The 27,637-nt window shown below is 36.8% G+C and overlaps 1 protein-coding gene across 1 annotated transcript; it reads right to left on the bottom strand.

Annotated features, from left to right (window-relative positions):
• On the bottom strand, nucleotides 1-26,370 carry LOC109046433 (leucine-rich repeat-containing protein 4C-like). Its single transcript, XM_042728199.1, has 2 exons — nucleotides 25,110-26,370; nucleotides 1-4,429 (listed from the first exon to the last, which is right to left on the bottom strand). Exon 2 carries the CDS (start codon nucleotides 4,377-4,379, stop codon nucleotides 2,484-2,486), a length of 1,896 nt encoding a protein of 631 aa, XP_042584133.1. The 5' UTR covers nucleotides 4,380-4,429; nucleotides 25,110-26,370; the 3' UTR covers nucleotides 1-2,483.
• Between the last annotated feature and the right edge of the window lie 1,267 nt (nucleotides 26,371-27,637).

Raw genomic sequence — 27,637 nt, 5'->3', positions numbered from 1 at the left:
CACTTTAGAAAAAAACATTTTATTTACATTTACAGCATGTACCGTATGAACTACAATTTCTGGTATTTCTTATTTTTTTTCATGGTTAATGCTTAGTTAGCTGTATCCCCATACAGTAGCATTATGAATTGATCAGCAAGTGTGTAGTTTGACAGAAATATTATTGGTTATTTTTCAATAACAGTTCTTGTAGAAATATGTCAATAAAGAGACATTCTCTCGCCAAAAAAATCACTTCAGTTCAGCATAGAAATCTAAAATGAGTTACCAATAACAAACAAATCACAAGAAGAAAACAAAAGAGAATCCGCTTAGTCCAACACCACAGATTTTCTATGTACTGTAGGCCATGTAGGTATCAATGATCTAGTCAAAGTAGCTTCTGTAACTGATGCAGTGCTCAGGAACACTGAAGCAGATAGGAGCAAGCTAGCATTCATATACAGACCCTCTGAAAACAGAGACATTGTCATCTTTTTTTTTTTTTTTTTTCAACAGCACAATGCTGTTTTTTTCTAGTGTCCCAATTTATCCCACCTATTATGTACAATAAAATGGTATGAACCTTATTTTTTATTAAATACAAAAAACAAAATGAATAATAAAAAAAGAACATGTATGCTGGCAAGCAACAGTTTATCCTTTATGAAATGCTTAACATGTGATAATTCATCTTCCATATATGAATGGCAATGAGGGTAAAAGTAAACATCTGGGGCCAACAAAAAAATGAAAATGTAAAATTAAATACAAAAAGAATCATGTAAGATGAAATGTGTTTTCTTGTCACATTCAGTAGATGATTCTGTTAATTCACTGCTAAAATGTGAGATTAAAACCTTACATACACAATGTTGTGTGATGAATTCCCTGCTGGCAAACACATCTATTTAAAATGAAACTTGTCAGCTCATGTGATGAATTAGAGGTATATACTTCATGTACCGTACTGATGCCTTTGACAAATGAACCTATTAGGTTTACTTCAGCAGTTGACTGGTGAGACCAGTATCACATCTTCTTATCATGCCATCCAAAATGATTAAAAGGGGGAGAGAGACATCACACATCAGCTTTTATGCTGAGAAACATTTTGAGAAAGCAATACACAAGCTGGTGAAAAACAGAGTTTCATTGCAGAGCGTACAAACACACAACCCTTTGCACGTATGGACACACGACACATTCACACACTCATGTTAGGTCAAACCATTCCATTCCAGAAAAAAGTGATTTCAAAATACACAACAGAATGTAAAATTCTATAGACAATGGTAAAATAATAACGGAATATGGCAGATACAACACAAGCATATAAAAGCACACATACACAGTAAAAACCAGTGGTTTACAAAATCAGCTCTATTGAAAATAATGCAATTCTCAAATAAACAATATATGTTTTAAGCACTGGGCTGCACTCTGATTGTGTCCAGTGTAGGTCACTGGTTTCCATAGTGACATTAGCAGGCTATTTTTTATTTCCTCATAGCCATTTTTCTCTGAAACTCACATAGCAAACGATCTTAGAAATCATATCCCCTTGTCCTCAGCCACTCAGGGTTATTTCATATCTTGCATTTGGTTAACATACTATTATATCCCACACACATGTGGCAATGGGACTGTAATTGTACTAGCCTGATGTTCACTGATGTATAGAATTCATATTTATATTCATAAAATGTTGGCATTTACAGTTATAAATATATTTTGTGAAAAAAATGCTGAACCTAAAATCCTGAATTTCCAGTGCCGCATTTTAGACACTATCTTGACTTAAGGGCTGTAATTCAAGGCAATTATGCAAACCTATTTTCTGAATTGAAGTTAATTGATGTGTGCTCCGAACACTGGCTTCTATAAATACTAGAAATATGTCCTATCTCACAAGCTGCATTTGCAGAATAATCCAGGCCCTGACAATGAAAGCTTTCCCTTTTTTGTTCAGTAACAGGATTTTTCATGAGGAAATGTAACCATTTATACACCTCTCTAGAGTCACCACATCCATCAGGCCCACCATTCATATCTAAGTGCTCCATGCGATTTAAAGTCTGCTGTTTTCAATGGCCAGTTTTTGTTTCCAGTGTCTCAAAAAAATGAAAACACACTTGTGCAAAGGGATGTAATATGCCACAACTAAAAAACAAAAACACAACTCTTGTCTCATTCCTCTAATAACCACCGAAGCTGACCTTAATTCTACCAACACATGAATGTTCACCATTCATTCCCCCAGTTCTCAACATGAAAAAGAAAAAAAGACAATATTAACCTTTTTGACTTGTGATTTCATGATTCAGTCACTTCACATATCTTTAAATAAATAAGATCTGTAAAGACACTTGTTAAAATAATTATACACCCTGGCTCTCACTGACATTGCTGAATGTCTTAATGCACATGGTCATCTTCATTACGACAGCATATCCGAACCAAAATTTAAACAGCATTAGTAGAGTTCGGTTCGTCCGACATGGTCAAATTTGCGTCTCCTGCACGTTATCCTTTGAGCTGGCTTGGATTATTAAAGGTTCATGCACTGAACTATGCAGTGAGCTGAGAGCAGACACATGGTTATAAGAAGTTTTGTAGGAGTTATAGTGGTTGTAATGCTCATGCTCCAGAGGCGGGAGAGTCAGGTGACTCTCCAAACCCGGAACCCTTGTCAGCTCCTCGTGTACGCTGATGTTCTCGATGGTGCGGATCGGCCCATCGTGATCCTGCTGGTGATGCTGCTTGCGCATCTTGTAGAATATTATGAGCATGACGGCCGCCATGAGTGTGATGGCCACAAAGCAGCCGATGATGATCTTGGTGGTTTTCATCACCTCCTCCAAACCATTCAGAGCACCATCAATGTCTATGTCAGTCACGGGAACGGTGTACGCTCTCTCGGTGGCAATAGGTGTTCCCCTTGTGGTCGAAGAGGACGCCCAGCCAAAAGATGGCTGCACTGGTGTCCTGCTCTCCCCATCGATAACGGTTTCAATTGTCTCTACAGTGACCGTAGTGAAGTAACTAAAGCCGCTGTTGTCGACAGATGTCACATTGAGGACAGCGGAGGCCGAAATGTTGCCTAGCATGTTGCTTACGATGCAAGTGTAAGTTCCTGTGTCCTGGATGGTGACGTTGGTGAAGTTTAATGTTCCATCATTTTGGACAGAGATGCGCATCTTGAGTGCCCCATGTGTTATGATGGAGCCATTTGGTGTTAGCCAGCTGACCGAGGTCACTGAATTCGTCCGACATTTGAGCTCTGCCGCCATTCCTTCAGTCAAATTGAGGTCGGCAGGTGGCTCGACGATAACGGGCGAGTAGCACTGAAAGTAGCTCTGGTCTAGCTCACCGATATAGCGCCCCTTGAGGCTGGGAGGGGAATTGCAGCGAGCGCAGCAGCTGGTGTTCGTAGGTACGGTTTCTCTCAGCCACCAGCTCAGCCAAAGAATATCACAGTTGCAGTTCCAGGGATTGTGATGCAAATGTACTCGGTGTAAGTGGTGCAAAGGCGTGAAGAAATCGTGGGGCAAAAATGTAAGGTTGTTGTGAGCCAGGTTGAGCTCTCGTAAAGAGTGCAGGTCATCGAAGGAGTTCCGCTCTATGGTTTGGACTTGGGCGTGCATCATCCACAGCTTCTGAAGATGGACGAGACCCTTAAAAGAACTGGGCTGAATGACGGTGAGCTGGTTCCCAGACATCTCCAGCTCATCCAAACGTATCAAGGGCTGAATATTGGGGACCTCTTTGAGGTTACACATGCCCAGATTCAGGTATCGAAGGTTACTCAAGCCCTGAAATGCTCCACTGGAAATGTAGGAGAGACGCTTTAGTTCTCCCAAGTCTAACCGCCGTAGGGAGGGCAAGCGACTGAAGGCATCAGACGGTATGCTCTCAATAGGGTTATTCCTAAGCCACAGCTCTTTCAGTTTTGATAGATACTCAAAGGCGCCATTTGGGATGGTCGTGAGGCGATTGTCAAAAAGCTCCAGAGTGTTAAGGCTGGTCAGCCCGTTGAAGGCGCCAATCTCAATGTTGCGGATGTGGTTTCTGCTGAGCTGAAGAATCTCAAGGTGTCGCAGATGCTTGAAACTGTCTACTTTGATGACCTGGATCTGATTGTCCTGAAGGTTTAGATACCGTGTATTGGTGGAGATGCCATCAGGGACATCCTTTAGCCCTCTGCGTGTGCAGATGACCTTACTAAACTGATTACTGCAGGAACATACGGAAGGACAGGTTTGGGCTCGAACCAATCCAGCGACAACAAGCAACTGCAGGGCTAGAAGCAGGAGAAACAAGGGGTCAAACCAAGCCCCTTTCCATCTAGGACCTCTCAACATCTGGCGCTGATGGTAAGAGGTCATCTTGTTCAACATTCATAATTTAATGCCCGCTGAGTTTCTCTCCCCAAACATTTATAGGCAGTCTGAAAAAGAGGAAAGAGGAAAATAAATCTGTTAGCATAGTATGTCATGTTGAATTGTCAGCGTAGCATGATGGCAGTCAAACAGAACATCAAATTCCGCTGATGTTCTGCAATTTATCAAGAAGAACATTCTTCTGTCAAATGAAAATGCATGTATACTTCTGATATTCTGATGAAAACAAGTATTGCTGTTTAGGCAGTGCACATGCAAAATAAAGTTTTTCTGATGTGATTGATGAATTGAGCATCATTACCATCACTGCTGTTAAATGAGCCTTCACACAGACGCACACACACTACAATACATTCAAAGTGCAAGTGACTGAAAGATGCAATTCCTTGATTTCTTTTTGTTTTTGCACTGTATGTAATAGAGGACCTGAGCTTAGTCAACTAGTTTACTTTGACCTGACTATTTTTTATACCCACTTCCTGAAATTAACACAGTGAAAAAGATGGGGACAAAAATTAATAATATAAATTTATTAGGAACGCCATTTTCAAAGGAAAAACTAGCCACACCCAGTAAAGGGAATGCATGTGTGATGTTATTGTAATGCTTAAAAGCAAGATATTTTTTGCATATTTGTTTCATTATAATATTATCAAGTGCCTTGAGTGTGAAATTCCCTAAACCACCCTGAATCATTTATGCTATGCACTAAAATGAGATATATGGAAATCCTGTCACAGCAAGCTGTCAGAGGGATGGATTAAGGTGCAGACAGGTCCATCACTGGGCATATCTAGCAGATAAGGATGTGTATTTGGCTTGTATATTCAACTCTATGTGCTTGCACATGCTATGAAGATACAGAGCAACCGAATTGTCAAAACCCACAAGAAATGTGCCACTGCTACAGCACACACTAAATTTAAAATCCCTTCACCCTGCAAGTCTCTGCTCTCATTACCTGCTCAAGTGCTCTTATAAAAAAATAAGATGTCTTTTTACCTATGCTGTTTGCAAATAGGTTACTATAATCAGTATTGTTATAAATAATGAGAGGGAAATAAAAGGAGAGAGAAATTCAGGACCCCTGAAACTCGCTTTGACAAGCAAAACTGAATTTCTGTACATTATAAAGTGAAGCAATTGAGTTTCTTGAAATACATAGAAATGCTCTCATTTATGAGATCAACCGAGCTATGTTATAATTACCCTCAGGATCTCTTAACACAGAAATGAAATAAATATGAGACAGCTAGCTTTCTGATCAGTATGGCAACAGGCACTGTGGACTGAAGTCGCATGACACCAATAAAACCATCAACCTCAATGCATGAGTGGGCTGCATGTTGGTTGATATACAACAAATAAATGCTCGAGATGATTGTGAACTTGACTTTTGCCAGTATTAGATTAGTCTGTTGTTAGAAGCAGTCTGAATCCAGACTGAAAAATATCACATACTATGTCAGTGATGATCAAGTTTAAATATCTCAATCTCTTTAGAATAAAATTAATGATTCAATTAGAATTATCCATCTCTCTTGTCTGTAATATCCTATTTAAACGTCTCGGATGGTCTCACTGTGCATCTGCGCTGCTGATCATCTTATAAAATTGTTAAAAGTGAGGACTCTGATTGATTTAGTCACAGTGAGACGTTAATCTCACTAGTAGGCAATGAATGTTAGTTAGCAGCAGCATAATTGACACCTTACTGTGAGAAGCTGAGAGAACTTCCAATGAACGCACATTTAAAGGGATGCTTGAGGTAATCAGGGCATGTCCTGGCAGGAGCCTCTTTTTCATTACCAAAAATAACCATGGAATTTACAGAGGTAGAAAACTAATCTCTCAGGTATTGATTGAGTGATTAGCTCGAGGCCTGCATCGAAAACTGGGGGCACGTGAATTACTCTAAAATGTAAAACTAACATTTTTTATCGCATTAATTACATAATAGCAATCCACATATCATCCTACATGTATATAACCTACAAGTATGAAACAAGTATAAAACAGCAAGTCTTAGGCAGTAACTAAGTTGTCTGACACACACTTTTCACAATTGTCACATTCAAACTCTTGTGTTTGACATATTTTAAATCAGTCTCTATCTGTCTGATTATGCAAAGGCCTCATTATACACTCAGGAAAATGATTCAAAACAGTCACTGGGGACATACAGCGCCCTTTCAAATGGTAATAATTTGTACACTGTAGGTAGTAATATGTACCATTTAAGGGTAAACAATTTTTAAATAACTAATATGTACCTTGTTTAGAGTATATGTTGTAACTATTAAGATATAAACATGCTGCAGGGAAAAATTCCAAATAATTTGATAATATTTGCATAAAATTTGGTCCCACTTTATATTAAGTGGCCTTAACTACTATGTACTTACATAAAAAATCAGTACAATGTACTTATTGTGTTTATACTGTATTGCCAAATACTTAATATGCTGATATTGAGTTGGGATACGGGTAAAGTTAGGGAGAGGTTTGGTGGTATAGGTAGGATTATGGGTGGGTTAAGGTGTAAGGGATGGGTCAACAGTGTAATTATAAATGTAATTACAGAAATTAAATACAGATGTAATTACATGCAGGTATTTTTAAAATATAAGTACAATGTAAAAAACTTGTATGTACACAATAAGTGCATTGTACTAAATGATTAATTTAAATGTAAGTACATAGTAGTTAAGGCCACTTAATATAAAGTGGCCTCCCAACATTTTGATGATCATAAGCAATTTCATAATGATTTGAACGCATATACAAGGCTTGTAGTTGCTCTTTGCTGATGATGATGAATCTTGAGAGTAAAGCACTAATCTAATGCGTTTTGACTTAATTTTCCCCTGCAGTACACTTTCCAAAGCATGCATATTCCTTGAGGTATCTTACACCAATCAAATTATTTACTTTAGTGCTCCACAGATAAAACTTTAACACATATATAATAACACACACACACACACACACACACACACACACAAAATAAAGACAAGGATGAAGTTGATGAAACTGATTTTTTGAGTAAACAAATTAAAATAGGCTTCTTTACAAAGTTCAAGATGAATAAAATAAAGTGACATCAGTATAAAAATCTAATAAACATTAACCTCCTTCAGAGAGCTGTTGAAATGTTTTTTTCTTCCAGCTTTTAGACTAATTTATTTTAATATCATCTCAAACAGACAACCAATTCTTGCTTAAACATTATGTCCACATGAGTGCTACAGTCTAAGCTCATTTGCAATCAAAAAGCACAGCTGTAAGTTTACTGGTGGCTATAACTTGTTCTCAGTCATTCTATGCAATTTACTTCAAAGTCAGTCTGATAGCTCTTTGCTGAGACATCAGAGAGAAGATGTTAAATGAGTGGACTGGCAAATGAATAATGATTCTTTTTTTTACAGCTCCAATAGGACACTATGAGGGACAATGATTAAAGTCATTATACTGTACCAACTGCACTCTACTGCACTATTGCTCATTAACATTTTATGTTGTTTATCACCAGATTACAAAATAAATATTTTAAAAATAAATAAAAACAGCTCATAATGATCTGGATGAATAACCAATCTTTTTTCATGGCAGGGTTATGCATTTTGGTGGTAAATCAGCCAATTAATATTCACAGAATCTTATAGCTTATCCTTGGAAGCAATCCTTCAGTACACTGTGCTCCTCTGTTTGCTATCTCAGTAAATCTCTGCTTCCTCGATTTAGGACACCAAGGGTCTCCACAAGGACAACGATCGATATAGTGTTATAGAGGAATATACAGTACATCCAAATGCAGTCAAGTCATGGTTGTATTGTGAGTACAAAGCGGTAGACATCTCACACTAAACACCTAATAAAATGTGTCTGAAATTTTTAATGCTTTTAACGAAGGTAAATGGTATGTGCATAATTTCCCTTTTGCATTTTCATTGCTGGGGTTAGAGGCAACATAAAATTGCATAAGCAGTTATTAACCAAATCTAAATGTTATGTAAACACATTTAAATACACAGTACAATGTTCTGGAGTGTGCTTTGCTTATCTGCCCTAGAAGTATAAAAGGACAAACCAAGCAACACGCTAAAGTGAGTTCTCAGGAGACACTGCGTTGGCTCCCCAGGACCTGGAAACAATGGCTTACAGAAAGGAGTTTGCTTATGGGATGCCTGCCAAGGTCTTTACTTAAATGGGGAGACTGTGTTGAAGCCAAAGCAGAGGCTTTACAAATGGAAGCCCTCCATTTAAATTTACAAAGACTGAAGTGCACAATAAGTACGTGTCATGTTCACCTTGAGTAGACAATAACATTAAACAATGGGATAAAACTGACGTTGTTGTATGATTTCAAAGTAATTGTGAAAAGTATGATCTGATTCTGCAATTTATTTCATGCTCATTAAAATTATTGCAATGTTCCAGCTCATCGAAATAAAACCAAAATCCTTTACTGCATTAAACAACAGTGTGTACATTACAATTCAATTCAGCATCTGAACGTCAGTATATTCTAAGGAGAGTGATGCACATCTTTCAAATGATCGAAGCCCTATCCTACCAGTGTGTTTAAACAAGTAAAAAATCAATATCTTACTTGCCTCTTAGAAGGGATTTTCAAGCAGTTTAGCCAGAGAAAATAGATACAAAACGAGGGAGTAATGCAAATTACTCCCACATAGATCTTCCTCGGCTTCCTCTGCGCATCCAGTAGGAGTCTAAGCCTGTCAAGTCATTTAGACTGAAGCATCTATGGCCAGGTATAATCGCCATAATCATTGGATTGTGCCAAAATAACTTATGCTGCCTCCATTATCATAATGACACTGATGAATAATCAGATGAAATGGCCGTAATCACTCTTTTTCCCCCCTCGCTCTTCTCTGGCTGTGTGGGTGGATCAGGCTGCAGGGAGATGATCTAATGTTTCCACCAAAAACGTCTAAAGCCAAAACTTTATAATGTTAGTTTTAGTGTTGCAGTACTCACGTCTCTGTCTTGGTCTCAGGGCCATTTTGGTTTTGGCCTTGACTTGTCTAATTCTATACAACTGTTCATAAAGCTGCTCTGGTTTGCACATTACATGATGGACTGGCAGCCAAGGGTTACACATTACACAATATTTCAATACAGGAAGAATCTTGTTTACCAAACGCATGCGCTAGAAGAAACTTGCGATCCAGGTTTCCTGTGCTGAATTGCAGCAAAAAAAGAAAAAAAAAGAAAAGAGAAAGAAATATACTTTGCCCTGTATCCTGCTCTCTCATTGGCTGTATGTTGTAGCTGGTGTCATTTTCAGTCATAACGCATTTCAGTCGCAGACAGGACAGATATATAGCCTGCTAAATATTTCCTACGCATCTGCGACGCATTGTGCTTGTTTTAGATCACCTCTTTGATAATTCACACTATGCAATCATCACTGATGTTAATGAGCACTGATTTTGTGTTTATCGATCTTCAGAAAACTGTCAGCAAGTGAAAATCGGGCCTTAAGTTGTGTATTGTATACACAGCTTAAGAGGACTTGGGATTTTATTTCAAGAACTCTCAAGACCACAGCTGCAGGGATAATCACTAAATTGGCAGTGCATTGTCTGATTTATTTGTTAACATTATTAATGTTATTGGATCTCAAACTTACTGCTTTAAATGCAATCACCATACTGTAAATAAATATATACACTTATTTCTAATTTGATTTATTTTGTTACTGTTGTTTTGTTTGTGACTGTTCTTTTGTCACAAAAATTATTATTAATTAGTACTGTCAAATGATTAATCATGATTAATTGCATCCAAAAGAAAAGTTTTAGTTTACATTATATATGTATGTGTACTGTGTTTATATTTATTATGTATATATATAAATTCAGAAACATACAGTATATATATTTTAAAATATTTAGGCTACATGTTTATACATTTGTATATTCATATTCTTATATTTTATTTTTTATATATATATATATATATATATATATATTTAATATATAAACAATATATTTTTCTTAAATATATTTATGCATGTGCTTTTATTTATATATACATAATATACACAGTACACACACATATATTATGTAAACAAAACTTTTATTTTAAGTGTGATTAAAATTATTAATGTTCACAAAAATTAATGTTCACAAAAAAGTACTTGTATGAGATCATGCATTTTATATTCTAACATGATGTAATTGAGAAATTTCACAGGAGCAAGAGAGCTGTTTTCGCAAATATCAGCATGATTGCAAAAGTAATATTGAATTTACACAAACATTCAGTAAACCAGAAGCTACACTGTAAAAAAATAAGTGTAATTTTAACTGTAACATTTTCTAAAAACGCTACGGAAAAAAACTGTTAATAGGTTAACAATGAGTTCCCGTAATATATATAGGGAAATATTGTGAAAGATTTTTAATGGGTGAACGGTTAATTTTACAGTAAAATGCTGTTAATTGTACAGTTTTTAGAAGTAAAAAATAACAAATCAATTTATAATTTACAGTCAAAAACTGTAAACCGATATTCCCAGAATTCCCTGCCTGACACGCCACATTTGAAAGTATTTTGTTTAAATAATCATGTTTTTTAATAGTTTTTGTTATCAGTTATGTACATTTGGGCTTTATGTTACATCTTCTGTTGTTTAATGAAGGTTTATTGCATTATTTATGTATCGTGTGTTACCATGATGGTGTTTTGTGTTTGTATGAATGAATCCGTGCACCTTCTATAAATTAATATATACTTCTGCTTGTGGCGTAGCTACTTGTGATGAGCTTTGATTCTTCATGTGGCTTTCTCTTTTACCACCTGCATTATTATGGTGGTTGTCAGTATGTTTAAGGTACAAAACAGATTTTAATAGCAGTGTGTTGTTGAATTTACTGGTTTACATTCAAATTTTCTTGTTTGTAAATTACAGTTTTATACTGTAAAATTTTTTGGTTTTGGCCGTAAATGTATTTACAGTTTTTCTGTATTTTTTTATACAATTATTCTGGCAACCACAGCTGCCAAAATTATTTTGTAAAAACTTCAGAATTTTTTTTACAGTGTAATATTAAGTGACTTACATTTTAGACACAATTTTTAAAAAGTTTTTGTACCAGCAAACTGTATTTCCGAGCAACACAGCGGTGTTCTGTTACTGAATGAATCAGCATCTTTGAACAAAGAAGTTGAATAAATGATTGACAGCTCCAGTTGAAGTTGAACTTGCTCATTAAGTGATTTGCTGCCACTTACTGTCGGTTTTAGTTCATATTATTTAATGTCACTTATTTGACCATCATATTTCTATTTTCAGAATTTTATATTTATCATTAATCTCATAACATTGTTTACACAGTTATAATTGTAGTGAAAATAATTTTTTATTATTTTTTCAAGACATTATTTAGGCCGTAAATGTGGATCTTTCAGATGAATTTAAGAATTCTGGTCTGGTTTTGGTCTTGACCTGGTCTCACTCTGCCTTTGTCTCAGTTTAGGTGGTCTTGAGTACAACACTGGTTAATATTGGGATTTCCTTATGGTATCCTGCTAACATTCATCTACAATTACCTAGCCTTTAATAATAAGTTCATGTAATTACTATTGATATTTGAACATTCCATTAGTCTTGCCGCTTTTAATATCACTACTAATAGTATCAATCTGATGAACTTGTTAAAGAACTACCTCAGAATTATCATTAGCTCAGCCCAGTTACCCTTGAGCCTTCAGACGAGAGCTCCAACTTTCAAGAGTTTGAATCTGCGGAGATAAACACAGGCACAAACACAAAGAGAATCACTTGCAATTTAATTATTTTTCCTCTGGCCTATTAAATCAAGAAAATTAAATTGCAATCATTACTTGTAAGCATGTTAGCAACCCTCACTTGGGAAATTATGACCTTCCACAGTTAATTTAGTCACCTATTTATATTCACAGCAAAAATAGAGTTTGCATTCTCTAATGAACAACACTCAACTGTGCAAATACTACAGGGAAACTCACAGTTATAGATGAGTTACAGATATTGACTTAAATCAAATCCACTGTCTATATTTACGGCTAGTTGCTAAATCATTAGAGGACCTCATGTCGATAGTCAGTTTTATGGTCTTGCGATGGCCTTAAATATTGACTGGAATCATTTAACCATGAGATATGGCATGTACTGTAGCAGAAAGCTATTTGGATTTGCTGGAGAATAGACGGTGCAGTGTTGTATTAAGCATGTGACTGCAAAACTCAGGCAGAGGCAGGAGACGTGGGGGTAATTCATTGGCTGTGGGATGGTGCACCCCCATGTTTCCTGATGTCATGAGGGCCTTGTTAGCAAAAATATTGGTGCACTTTTAAACTGTCAGAACTGCCAAAACCACATCCCACAGCACTGCAGCAGGTTAGTGAAAAAAGCTGGTTAGTGAGGATTTAATCTCCATCTTGATCATATTCCTACGCTGAAACCATATGAAAATGAAACTAAAGCACGTATAGCACTGTTGCACCAGTAAACACAGTTAGTTAAAGCAGCTCTTGACAAATTGATGTCACTGCGGCACAGAACATTTCTGAGTAGCTATTCTTAACACGCTACGCAGGAACTTCTGGACTTTATCAGATTTGCCCATATAACATCAGACCCTTCATCACAACAGACCCTAGCAGATAATCTATCAGAGCAGAAGTATTTGAACGACTTGTATGTTGCTCTCCAACCACATTTCTGGGATAAAATCCATATTGTAATGGGCTAAGTTGTGGAGTAAGAATACAATTACTAGACAAAGAGTCTTGGCAGGAGTCGGCCTTGGTGGAAATACACAGCATCTCGCATATTCTCATTGTGATTTAGAATTTTTTAGTGAGCTGTTCACAGCTCAACTGTCTATGAGTAAAAACACAAATGTGACCCTGGACCACAAAACCAGTCTTAAGTCGCTGGGGTATACAGTATTTGTAGCAATAGCCAAAAATACATTGCATGGGTCAAAATTATTGATTTTTCTTTTATGCCAAAAATCAATAGGATATTAAGCAAAGATCATGTTCCATGAAGATATTTTGTAAATTTCCTACTGTAAATATATTAAAACTTAATTTATGATTAGTAATATGCATTGCTAAGAACTTCATTTGGACAACTTTAAAGGCGATTATCTCAATATTTAGATTTTTTGCACTCTCAGATTCCAGATTTTAAAATAGTTGTATCTCAGCCACATATTGTTCTATCCTAACAAACCATACATCAATGGAAAGCTTATTTATTCAGCTTTGAGATTATGTATAAATCTCAATTTCCAAAAATCGACCCTTATGACTGGTTTTGTGGTCCAGGGTCACAAATATATGACAAAAATTAAAAGACCAGAGAAAGGTTGAGAAAAAATTAGTTAGTTACACTAACACCCGGTTAGTTACACTTTATTGTCCCTGCTGTCCCCCCCTGTGGTTAAGTCAATGTACTTGTAATATTTGTAGTGACAGAGCACAAGACGCTCTTCTTCCAGACGATGCAAGTAGAGCGATAACTCCTGGTCCTGGCCCCTTCAGTTTACTTCAGTGTTCAAATTGAAAATCAGGGAGGCAGAGTGCTGACCATGCTAAAACAGAGCAGACAGCAATCTTTAAAAGCACACTGCACTGACCCCTGAATGCAATATAAACGAATCCAGAATCACAGGGACTGTACCTCATGAAATATGAAATGTAAAATCAAGAGTCACCTTTCAACATGTACCTGCAGTATTCTTGACCTCACACTATGTCCATATACACAAAATATGCCGTACAATGAGAATCTTATATAATAAATCTGGATTTTTTATTTTTTTTTTTAAAACGTGGGAAGTTTTTGCACTGAAAAGTATAAAACAAAACAAAAAAAGTTTTTTTTTTTGTTTTTTTTTTAAATAAAATGCATTAAAAAAAATCACATTATTTACCCTTATTGTTATGCAGCCAATGCATTTTTAATAATAAAAAATGACATTAGAAAACTGGTTCCCATTTTATATTAGGTGGACTTAACTACTATGTTCTTACATTTAAATTAATCATTTGATACAATGCACTTATTGTGTACATACAAGTTTTTTACAGTGTACTTATATTTTTAAAAATACTTGCATGTAATTAATTTCTGTAATTGCATCTATAATTACACTGTTGACCCAACCCTTACACCTTAACCCACCCTTAATCCTACCCATACCACCAAACCTGTCCTTGACCTACCAGTATCCCACCTCAATAGCAGCAGGTGTTTTGTGATACAATATGAACACAATAAGTACATTGTTCATAGTAGTTAAGGCCACCTAATATAAAGTGGGAACAAAAAATGCATATAATTGCACCTGCTAGCCTGATAGTATACAGTAATACCGGCTGGACCAGTGGTCCTTCATGCTTACTTTTTACAAAAAATTGTACAGTTCACATTGTATGCATTCATACATTGTATGCATAGTGTGAGATTGCTTTGATGGTTCATATATCAATATATAAATGAAAAATAAAATAGACTTAAAAACTGTAATATCATCTTAAATGGTATGTGGCACACTCTTTCTACAATCTTGCTGCATCTCATGTGTACAGGTGCTTTTTACATGCAAAAAACATATTCAGTGGCAAAGCGCAAGTGGTTGCCGTGGTAACAAACAATGATACATGCTTGTAATAGTGAGGGAAAATATCCCATACTGAGGCTATCACTAAATGTTGACAATTAGGAAAATCAGCAATTTTGCATATATTTGTTTTCTTCCTGTTGTTTTAGACCATGCATATGCTCACTTGTTTTTGTGAAGGACCCAATTATGCGCAGTTCCGCGATCTTTCCATAAGTACTCTATTCTCTCAGACACACCATTGCACATATTTCCGTTTTTAGTTAATTCCTTTTTTTAATTAGTTGAACTAATCCTTTAATTGTGTACATTTTATTTACTTTATTTTTCAGTTTCATTTGAATTTTTAGTTAAATAAATCAATAAAATTCAAAGTTTAAAATCGAATTGCTTACGTTATTGTGGAGGCAACTGCATAGAAATATTACCTCATAGCACCTCCTAAAGTCAAACCAGCGCTAATACCAGTATAATGCATCCAACCATTCTCCACATCGCTTGTCCTATGTAGGGGTCACAGGGATGCTGAAGCTTATCCCAGATTCTTGGGCTGAAATCAACTGTATAATTGTCTAGGATAGCTGGCTATTAAAATTCTCTATAATTGTAGTAGCTGTAGCACTAATACCCTTCTCAGTGGCGATATCTAGCTATGTATACATATGTACAGTAGCATATGAAGTGTATGTTTAATATCTTTCTGGCTAGAAATGAACTTAAACCTTTAACCAACTGAGTTTCCATAGGCCTAAATTAGCAAGAGTCATATATTCTGACCTGCATGTACTGATATGACTTGTAAATGTAAATGTCTATTCTTAACTCTGGGAAAAATGTTGTAGGCATAGCTACGTACTGTATGTAGCGCTTAGTATCTTTTATTAAAGATGCTAAAAATATGTAGTATTATATGCTAAAACCATAAAGTAATTGTAAATAGAATAACTTTCCTTACAAGACCCATAGTACAAAGGCAAAGCTTAAAATCCCTCCCCAAAAAAGACATCTAAAAGCAAGACTAAAATAAGCAGCTCTGTTCTGCTGTGGCCCCTGTTTGACGCTAGTATGATTTAAGAACAAGAGGGCGGGAAGAGAGAAACACACTATGTATCATGGTTTTTCAGAGAACAGAGCCATGTTTTGCTGCAGTGAATGCAGGCTTTCCTCTTTCAAGTTGCTGTGATTTTAATTCAACGACTGGACCCCACATTGTGTCCAGGCTGTTGCACAGCAGTTGTGAGTCAGAGCTTACTCTCACTCTCTCTCTGTCTGTCTACTTCTTACTGTATCCCTTTCTCTCAAACAGACAGCTTGCTTAGGAATAATTCATGGCTTTGCATTAGAGCCTCTACAGTCACTACTAAACAATTGCAAAAGCAAATTGATACCGTTGTTTACAGTTTTTATGGTCGGTATCTCCGAAACAGGTGTTTTAATAATGGCTGAGATCAACCAAGTTCAATTCCACTTTGAAGTGCTTGTCATTGTTTCCTGTTAAATCTACTGCACAGCCAGTCCATAAAGCATTACTCTGGCAACGAGAAAGAGATACTGTCAAATGTATACAGCATGACTGTTTTCATCTCACATCAAACGGAATAGGAATTTACAATGCTGCATGGCACACTACGTTATGTAAACATCTGGGGTCCATTTGTGCAAGGTACCTCTCATATTCAGTGTCCCTTTAAGGCGAGTTGATGATGCCCCTGGACAGCTATTTTCAATGTGGGCAATGGGCATACAAGTACAGCTACTATCTCCCTGAATGGAGAAAGCTCCAAAAACTGAAATAACATCTCACAACAACGGTACTTTAAGTTTTACTTCTTTAGCTCAAATCACACTGTTTATCTCTCTCTCTCTCTCTCTCTCTAAAAAAAACAAAAAGTAAAAAAACCCACAATTGACTTTTTTAACTAAAAATTGCAACTTTCAATCCCTATACTGTAGCTGCTAAGTTTCTATGTGTAGCCCATTTCCATCCCTCTATACCATCTCTGTGGACATGTAAACACTTTGAAAGACCTTGAGAGTCACAAAACTTAACTGTCATTATGGCTAAGCTTCAACATGTTCACTACTCCTCTAGGGCATTTCATAAAGGAAACGTCACTCGAGTAACATTTATACAAATGAATTGTAATGGCTCTTGAGGCAGGAACTTTTGAATATTTAAATGAGTGAGGGATTTGAGTGTTGTGGTAGAGGGAAAGATTTTCAGTGAATATCAGCTTAAATGGACAGTTCACCTAAAAATGAAAATGTTATCATTTACGCACCCTCACATATGAAATGTGACTTTTTTTTTATTATTACAAAAAATGTCTTACTTGATCCATACAATGAATGTAATTAGGGTCCAGTGTTGTTTTGACTTTCAAAATATCTTCTTTTGTGTTCTGTAGAAGAAAGAAAATCATACAGCCTACTTTATGATACTCCATTATGTTGCACACAAAACAGAAAATAAAACGTAATTAACAAAACAATGACAGTTGTCATGTTGTAAACAATGACAGAATTGTCATGTTTGAAATTTTCAAATTTAATCTACACTTCCATTCATTTTTTTAAGAAATTGATATTTTATTCAGCAAGGGTGCATTAAATTGATCAAAAATGACAGTAAAGACTTTTACATTGTTGAAAATTTCTGTTTTCAACATTGATAATAATGAGAAATGTTTCTTAAGCATGTTGGAATGGTTTTTGAAGGATCATATTGAAGAGTAATGGCTGCTGAAAATTCTTGCAATTACAGAAATAAATTACATTTTTAAAATGTATTGAAATAGAATATTTTATTTTAAATTATGATAATAGGCCTATTTCATAATATTACTGTTTTGTACTGTACTTTTGTTCACATAAATGCAACTTTGGTGAATACAGGAGACTTTCAGAAACATTTTAAAAAATCATACTGAGCCCAAATGTTGAACCGGCAGTGTGTTTCGAATACATGAGTGATGTTTTGGTGGCGCTTGAGTGAGGTTTACTAATGAGTCTATGTTATTCTGCCCACAATCAGAAAGAGTCATTAGCTTTGCTTCACTTTCCTTTCAATATCTCCTTTTTTTCTGGCAAACTAATGTGAAGCCATATCCATTTTGTCTGCCTCTTAAACTGAACTCAAGAGACAGAGGAAGACAGAGCAGAATAGAGAGAGTCAGGAGACTGAGGCAAAGAGTGATAGTGGTGCATTAAAAGGCAGAGCACATACAGTGCAGAGCCACATTCATTATTCATTAGCTAAGTTACAATGTGTAGTAATTAAAACACAAAATCTTTGTCTAAAACAGAAATTGCTTTAACAGAATTCATTTCTGGAATTAGATTCATTCTTAGATTGTATGAATGCACACCAGGCATTCAAAAGAATCATTCGATGGCGATGCATGTCACTGTACAGATACTACAGATGAGGCAGAGTCAATGTTGAGATGAGAACTTAGTGTTTTGCTTTGTGATTCTGCTTAAATTAAACTTGACGATTGTGGAAGGCAAAAATAGAGCAGCCAAGAAGAGTGGGGAAAAAGGCAACAACGGCCTGACCCTCCTGGTTGGACACAAATGAAGGAGCCACAGCTAGCATGGTTCTCATCTCGTGCATACAGATTGCATTACACAGCCAATCCACTCAAAGAGCCTTTGCTCCTCTAATGCACTGACATGCCTTAGTGTGTGGAAGCGGCCAGTTTCACTCAGTTAAGTGGTCCCCCATGGTCGATTAATACAAGGGAGACTGTTTTACTCATCAACCACCATGCTCAATATCAATAAAGGGCCCTGTTACCAGGATGCTAGCCGTTGTCATTATCACACCTACCACTGCTGCTCTCTGAAAAGTAGGACATATAGCGGCTGACGCTTCTTATATTGACTCGTGGTGGATGAACCGAAGCCTGTGTTTAAGTCTTCAAATGAGAAGGGTGGTTGATGATGACAATCTGCTTGATTAATTTAGTGACGTATGGAAGGCCCTCATTTGTTTGCACTCCTGTGAGCAGAGGGATTATCCAGCTGGACACTCGCATCCATTTGCGGGAATGAGATGTGGCTGAAGCGCCGCCTCTGCCGAGGTATCTATCACACCGACACAGCGCTGTCACATACAGAAAACATGAATTACAATGTGAGCTTCTGCTGCATGTGCGTTCGACTGGCAGCACTCACTCAGTAAAAGGAACGTGCTACAGCAACCCAACATCTAGCTCCTGGTGGAGAAACATGGTGTGAAAGCAGCACACTGCCCCAAATCTCATTCAGCACACCTACATGTTCCTGTGAGCTATGTTTTTCACTTTTCAAAACAAATATTTCCGCCTAGTCATTAACCTTAATGACTGCACACCACAGACAATAAAGAAGAGAACAGGGGAGGCAAACAGTGGTAACCATTACTTTCCCTGCTTGAGATGACAATAGGAGCAGCTGAGGGCCTCCAAGCTATAATCTGACTGTGGCCATATAGTCTCCTCCGTCATTAGTATTGACTCTGCATGAAGCCTGGCCAATTGAAGCACTCAGCTGCAAGCATGCCAGCACACATAAATCCAGTGTGCATCAACCCTGAGTGGCTCTCCGAGGAGGCCGGCACATTACCTAAATTCACTCTGTTTTCCAGTTTCATAAAACAACTGAAAATTTGGATAGTGTGGTAGAATCTCCAACAGAAACCAAATGAAGTGTCTTAGGATGAAATACATTTTGATGCAAGAATTCTCTAGGAATATTTTTAAGAACAACTATGAAACAGATCTGCCTCTAAACTCTGAATAGATTAGTGGAATCTGAAGCTTATGAACACATGTCAACTGCAATCTATATTACAGTTTTTCTCAATCGCTTTGGCTCATCTTACTACTCTCTAATTGAATGAGAAACAACACTTTTTAATATATGGGACTATATCCTACTTTTTATTGACACTGACTGTCTATAATGCTACTGTATTGTGTATCACAAGTAAATTTCAACAGTAGAAGTGTACAAGGAAAAGTAAATACTTTTGTATGTCTATTCAAATCTATTCAATACTATTCAAATGTCACATTTGTATGTATACAGTACATTTATTTTTTGCAGCAATGTGTTACATGTAAACAGAAAGTATTCAAGGTCCTAGATATTTATCAAATATATATGTATGCCTGACAAATTTTGTTGTTTGGATCATTCTGCATGTGATGACTAACACAATTAAATAATAATTAGAAGTTGTGAGGATTATGACAGTTGCACTGAGAATCAAGCAAGCTATTTAGTTATTGTGCAAAATGTCTACTCTTGTGCCAAAACACATGCAGTTTACTTGAAATAATAAACTTTATAATAATTAAATTAATAAACTGAAAAAAATAAAATAAAAATAATGATAAGAACAATTAATATCCCTTTAGAATAGAATTGAGGTAGTAAACAGGATATAGAATTGCAATATAAATTTGAATGTAAGGAAGCAGACTCACAATAAATTAAAACTAACTGAAATTATGACTGCAATTTTTTAATTAGAAAAGTTTGTCAAAACATTTGAAACCAGTTTTAAAAGGTTTGAAATTTGAAGTTTTATAGGCCTAAAAGGACAAATACAATGACGGGACAATAGTATGATAGAACGCCAGAATGACAGAATTGTAAAATAGATAAAACAACAGACAAACACATAATAGATGCATTATTGAATAAATGGCAATATGATCAGCTAAAACAAAAGCATCAAGACACTTCCTCATGGATAGCACTATGTGTCAGTATGCGTCTGCCGTGATGCCAAGCTGTTTCGATCTGTATCCACCTCTGCCATCATATTAGGAGAGTCTGTTGGTTGGCAAATGTTTTTTATTGTGGAACAAGCTTCGACCCCGGACCCTGTCAAAACAGTATGTATTCTAGGAAGTCTGTGATTTATCAGCCTCAAAGACACGGATCTCTTTGACACACTTCTGTTTGTGAATCCAGGCCAACTGATCTGAAAGGCTTGAAAAAGCCAACTGCCTTCAAGTTCCTCTCCCATATCCGAAATATGCTGAGAGTGGGAGAAGACATCCTTTTGGGGAGGGGAGGGTGGCTGTTTGAAAAGGGGTTCCAATATAATGAGCAACCCAGATTTGTACTGTGCCTTCCACGGCGGTGATAACAAACATACAGTGCAATCAAGGCAAAGTGATATTTATAAGCTGAGCTGAGCTGAGAACACCTCCCTCTCTGTCTCCACTGACTAATCTCACTGAACAGTACAATTTATGCCATTTGGCTCATCTGTTGGATATAGTGTTGACATAGGATTTCTGAATTAACAATCAACACGGAGGCTGTCGCTATTGTGTGACTGCACAATCTCTATGGCGGGCTCTGACAGAGTCGCAAAGCCTGAGTATTTCAAATGCACAGACATTTATTACAGTCATCGAGGCCTGAGGGCATGGGAGTCAATTTTCGTTTTCACTGAAATGAGAGGTTTGCTTAATAAGCTGCTCAAAGGACCTATCTCCATAGATTTAAAATGCACAAACTCTAACCTCTCTGTTCCTATGCATCTGTGCAACACCCTGGCTCCTCTCCAGTGCGCCAAATGTCTGTCAGAAAGGCTTTTTGCGTCCGCGTATGGCATTAGACATCTGCTGCAGAACTAAAACCAGTGCAGCATGTGCGCTCCATCATTTATCTGTAGCCATTTGAGCTGCATCCTGTTCTCCAAGACCTACATCTTTTTCTTACGTAATTCACATTAGGCAATCTGCTCCTTGCAACGACCACAGGCAGACTAATTATAAACCATTCACTGATATCTCCATCAACAACTGATTCAATGCACTATAACATAATAAAAGAGACCATGAAGGATCTAAAATGAGTTCGCCAGAAAAACATCAATAGGGTGCACTTATATATCATTTCTCACAGCTTCACGGGTCTATAAAAGAAGCCATTTTGGATGGATCTAATTGTTAGCTTGTGTCACTATGCAGGGTAGCTCATTACATATATGCTTGATGAATTTTGCTATGGCTCCAAGTGGGATTTGAACCCATGACCCCAATATTACCCAGCAGGCAAGTAGGCAATGAGCAAGGAAACCATGTTAGGCCATTTCAGGAGCACATTCACCTCAGCGCAGTCTAAATTGTTAAGGGAGATCTACTGTGACAACCAACATACTGCAGGTAATAAACCACGGTATCTTCGCTCCGGTACAAATTCACAGAAGAGTAATGTGAACAGGCATTAACAGAGGCCACATGACCCAGCAACAGCCTTTGGTGATTCCAGAATTATCATCAGCAAGAATCTGCCACTGGAGACCTTATTAAACATAAACATAAAGCCTGAAAAAAACGCATAAAAACCAGAGGGTTTCTTCAAAGCTCAGTCATCCTGGGAACTAGATCAGATATGAGGATTGTTAAAAGTTACAGGATAAACAAAGCTTTACAAGCTTGTGCTTTGTAGTCTTGTGTCCAGTATTTTTTTAGCAGAATGATTCTTTCATTTATTGCAAGTACTAATGAATGAAACAAACTGATTGCCTACACTGAAAAAAAAGAAGAAGAAAAAAGTGGTACGGGATTTAATTTGAATGTACTTTTCTAGTAAAATTCACAAAAAAATGACTATTTTATTAAAAACTAGGAATTAAACATTAAATTTTGAAGTAGAAAAATACTGCAGGTATGGTATTTGGGATTAATAGTGTAGATGATATTGTCTTCAAACACAACAGATAGATTTTATCAATAACCACAAAAGAATTGAATGTTGGCTGTTGCCATCTCACAATGGCTGACATAAGCATGAATGCATCTAACAAGTGCTATTGATTCTACAGTAATGGTCCAAAGGTCAAACATTTTAGCTAAAGAGGAAGTCAGACATTTATCCTACTTAAAATTCCATCATTGTACTATTGTTACTTTAAATTCTGCTGGGACAGAGTAATAGGGACGCCGGACGATTAATAAAACACAATTTTTAAAGAGAAAGCCAGTGTGGCTGTGTTTGGCAGAAGCGGTGCTCACTGCTGGCTGGATTATATCTTGTCTAACAGCACTTCCTCTGACCCGAGAACAGTACACCAGCAGTGTGCTCATTCATTTGGCCTCACTGCATTAACACTTCAGCACTAAGAGAAAAAAAGACAATTTTACAATTTTGCCACAGTGCAATCCTCCCCATTTTTAGCACATATTTTGCATCTAAAGATGAAGAAGCTAGTCTATACAATCCTTTCAATCTATGCCATGAAACTTTTTTAATTTTGCACAGCCTGACCCACATTAGAGATGGTCTTTATGAAGCATCAGGGTGGGCAGAAGCATTTCAACTGCTTCATTTTTCTCTAAATGGCAGAGATTACAGAGGTTAATGTGTGCGATATTGGCTAAATGCTCTCATTTACAGGCTCCTCCTTGCCTTAGGGGAACTGAATGGTATCTGGCATTTTTTTGGCTCAGCAGACATATTCAATACATTAACACTCATCTTCATGACAGCACGCCAGTTACTGCATTACACATTGAACCTTGTTTCTTTGAACTGCTTCTGACATATTATCAATCAAATAAGAGCTTGGGGATAAGGAATGTCCAGCCCAATAATTAATTTCAGGTCACAATCTTAGAAAAGCGAGAAAGATAAAGAACGCTTTCACAACAGAAAGGTGGAGATACTTTACTGGAAACAGTATAACTTGATTCTTGCAAACTGCAGATTAATATAATGATTTTTTTTTATTATTTATTTATTTATTTATTTTTAAATTGTGACCCCAATGGATATGTGATTTTAATCAAACATTTAATTTTAGAGAATTCATTTTCTGTAATTGAGCTATTTGATTCTTTCATTTAAGCTGGCTAAGATGATTATGGTCCACAGTGGACTGAAAATGCTCAGAACATCTGTCATGGATTATTTGCAGTGAAAGAGAAAGTTAAAGCCCATTTAGTATATTTATCTAACACAGAGAGAATCTCTATTATATCTGCAAGCATTAACTTGTCAGATATTGTTGTTGCTCTGTAACTCTTTCATCTTAGGAGCTTAAGAATGCTTGAAGGAAAGTATGCATTAAGGACATCCATAAAAATGAAAACCATGAATTGGCGCATTTAAGTCTTATTTGGTTGAACTTTTTATACAATGCTTACACTGATAAGTATATAATGCAATAATTTGATAATTATTACAGCCTATTTTTTATCCTTCTCATAATGTTCTTTCCTACCATAAACAGTAATGGTTTTCAGCACCTTCCCAAAAAAGACAGCTCCTCAATCCTCGACACCACTGGTGAAGCAACAACCCACGAATCCATGAATCATCCATCATAAATTACGTAAGCTCTCTCAAAAACCAATACATGGCACAGAAGCTTTTCCAATGAATCAGACTTGCTTATAGTGTCCATTACAGCACCTCTTTACCTTAGTGAAGTTCTCAAGCCTTGTGAGGGTTGAATGTTAAATGCAGATTAGCACCAGTGTGAGCTGCCAGCCTTCCTGGAACTTCCTGTGTTGTTTATTCCAACCACAAATGAATTATAAAATGGTCATGATGCAATGTGTTAACTAATAACATTTACTTATGTGGTATTCAGGAAGCCTCAAAAGTCACTGGGGTCTATTAGAGGCAATGAGAAACAGTTGTGTCGACCATCGTGGATACACTGCCTCTTTCCCCTTGTCTCTTTAGAGCATAGCAATGCACATGTGAACAGAATATGAATGACCCAACGCCATATTCTAGCAAAAGTAATGGTAAGTAGAGCAACAGAAAAGCAAAAGACAGCTGAATAAATATCCCCAAATCTACCACATCACAGCCACAGAAATAAAGCAAATCATAACCCTCTGCAGCATAGATAGATAGATAGATAGATAGATAGATAGATAGATAGATAGATAGATAGATAGATAGATAGATAGATAGATAGATAGATAGATAGATACATACATACATAGATGGGAACACATTCAAAAGATGAGATGCATCCATTCAACGTCAACTTAATAATAGGTTCGCTTTAAAATAGATCTGTACAGACCGGTTAGATTGGGCTACGGTTCCTTACCCATTTCTGTCAGGAAATGCGAGCTTTGAGGCGATATCAGTAAATGGGAGCATCACTGCAGCCCTCACAAAACCCCCAGTTCATGTAGAATCCATGCACGATGTACGGAGATGCAAGTAAGAGCAGCGCGCTCTACAGCGCTCGGTGAGCTTTGACAAAGCAAAGCAGGTGCAAAAAAGGGGGAGGGGGGCTAGAAGAGCACAAATCTTCTACAAAATCTGTAAAGAAATCGGGGATAAATCTACCACCGTTGACATGTTTTGCTGGACACATAAAATAAGCCTAGTATCCACATCCGGGAAGGAAATGTCTTAACCACATGGGTTTTGAATAGCCTCCCTTTGGGTAAAATCCAGTAGAGTTAGTACTTGGTAGGTTTCACTCTGATCGAGATGTGCCCTTTAAAACCACTGCCATACACCGCCGTTCTTCAATGCGTACTGGCCCCATGCTCCTCAGATCTTGCCCACATCCACCACCGCAGTCCATAGATGTAACACAACGTGCTGACTCCGCTGAACGCTGTTGAATGTGTTACAGCATCACCTCAGAGCCTCCTTTAGTGCGCACTCCATCTCGCCTTCATCGTTTCTCGTGAGCGATGTCCACTGCAGAGCCTCCTCAAAGTTGAACCGTCGGCTCAACATCCAGCAATAACGTTTTAACTCGCGTTGCTAAGGGAGCTTCTTGCTAATTCTGCCGTTTAATGTCAGCGTACTAAACTTAATAGGTTCCTTTCGTGAATCTCAGCTCAGCTCGTCCAGGCTCATTTAAATCGACGTTTGTTTGGCGCTGCAGTTTTCTGCTCCTTTCGTATTGCTTACAAATCGCCGTTGCACTGGCCAGCTCTGTGTTTCGTCAGAAAATGTAAATAGAAAGTGTAAGCACACGGAAAGAGACACCGTCTGTGAAAATGTGGCTGAGGAGAAGGGAATATTTGCAGCGACTGACGGATGATATATTAAACCTGACATTGCGCGTTTGAAACGCATCTGTTGCTGAATGATGCGCATCGGTGTTTGTGTGCGTGCGCAATCTTTAGTTACTCATTTCGCCTAAAACACAAGAAGAGCAGCATGATATTTGTATTTAAACTTGCATTTATTAATATGTGTGGATTTTTATCTTTTATGTTTTTTCTTCTTCTTTTTTGGGCACAAATTGATGTGGGATTGCCATCTACCGGCATGCATCTCCCTCTCGGCATTTCTGTTCTCTGCGAACCATCAGCAGGATAACACTCAATTGTATATGCAGGGAAGCATTATTTTTCCTTTAATGCAGAGCCTTAATGAACGCAAACAATTCGTTTTTATATATAAATAATATATAAACTAATACATAAAAATTATAGTAATCAAATAATAATTAAAGTAATTAAGTAATAATATATAGGTATATATTTTTCAAATGTTTCATATGTGGTCTTTACCCCCCAAAAGACTGCAAAATAATTAAGTTGTTATAAAGTATGATATATTATGAATTGACAAAGTAATTGAAAGTAACTAAGAAAAATAATGCCTTTAACGAAGCTGCATGCTAAAGTTCTTTAACATTTCTTAAATTAATAATTTATAAGTTCAAACTTCAGCATCTCACAGCTCTCTGGAAAATTCACTAGCAAATGTGAATGCTCTTAATCATAAGCTTCTATAAAGAATACAAAGTGGAACACTCTGTATAATTGTTCTGATGATCATTAATCATCATGCTATTATGAGATATCATGTCATACAAGTTAGAGCCTGGATATTTCCTAATATGCTTTAATAGCTTAATTGTATAGCAGTGCTAAAGCTCATTTGTGTCACCCCTTCCGGAAATGCGGTTTATGATGGCAACTGGTGTGACTTTGAGCAAGTCACTCATTTATGTTAATTCACTTGTCTAGATGATTGATCAATTGGACTATCAGGGCTGACGTTAACCAGGTCTGATAGAGTCTATCAGACCAAGTCAATGTCAGTCCTGTTAGTCCAACCGATCAATCATCTAAATCAAATTACCAGCAAACACTCCAAACATATCAGCTATGAACCAATATTCAATTATTATTATATTAAAATAACATTAATTATTTTTTCGATACATTTATTGTTAGGAGGGAAGTGTTATCATATAAACTTGATATACTGTGAAAGCTTGTTTGCAAATCTACCAAAAACTGTCTTTTTGCATAGATCACCTTATGTTAAATTGTAACAGCAGCCTTTTGTAGTGGCACGGTCCATTAGATCAGCCTTCAGTTTAATCAGTGCAATATACTGTTCACCATATTCCACTATTCTGTGATCTAATCAAAGGAGAGTTACTGATAGCACTCTCTTTATCACCATTATGGCTTAAAGTAAAGCACTCAGTGATAACTAACTTGGGGGGACTGTCACTGCAATTAATGTAAAAAGAAAAAGCATAACACCATCACTCCAAACATTTAAAACACCTCAATCTCATATACATAAATTTATATAATGTGATCCTGTGAGTTTGAACGCGGGTGAAAAACCTTGCATCGTTGGTATATA

Source organism: Cyprinus carpio, chromosome B7, assembly GCF_018340385.1.
Source record: "Cyprinus carpio isolate SPL01 chromosome B7, ASM1834038v1, whole genome shotgun sequence".
NCBI classification, from domain to species: Eukaryota; Metazoa; Chordata; class Actinopteri; order Cypriniformes; family Cyprinidae; genus Cyprinus; species Cyprinus carpio.
Note: the sequence above shows the minus strand (reverse complement) of the source record. Positions and strands in the feature narration are given on the sequence as shown.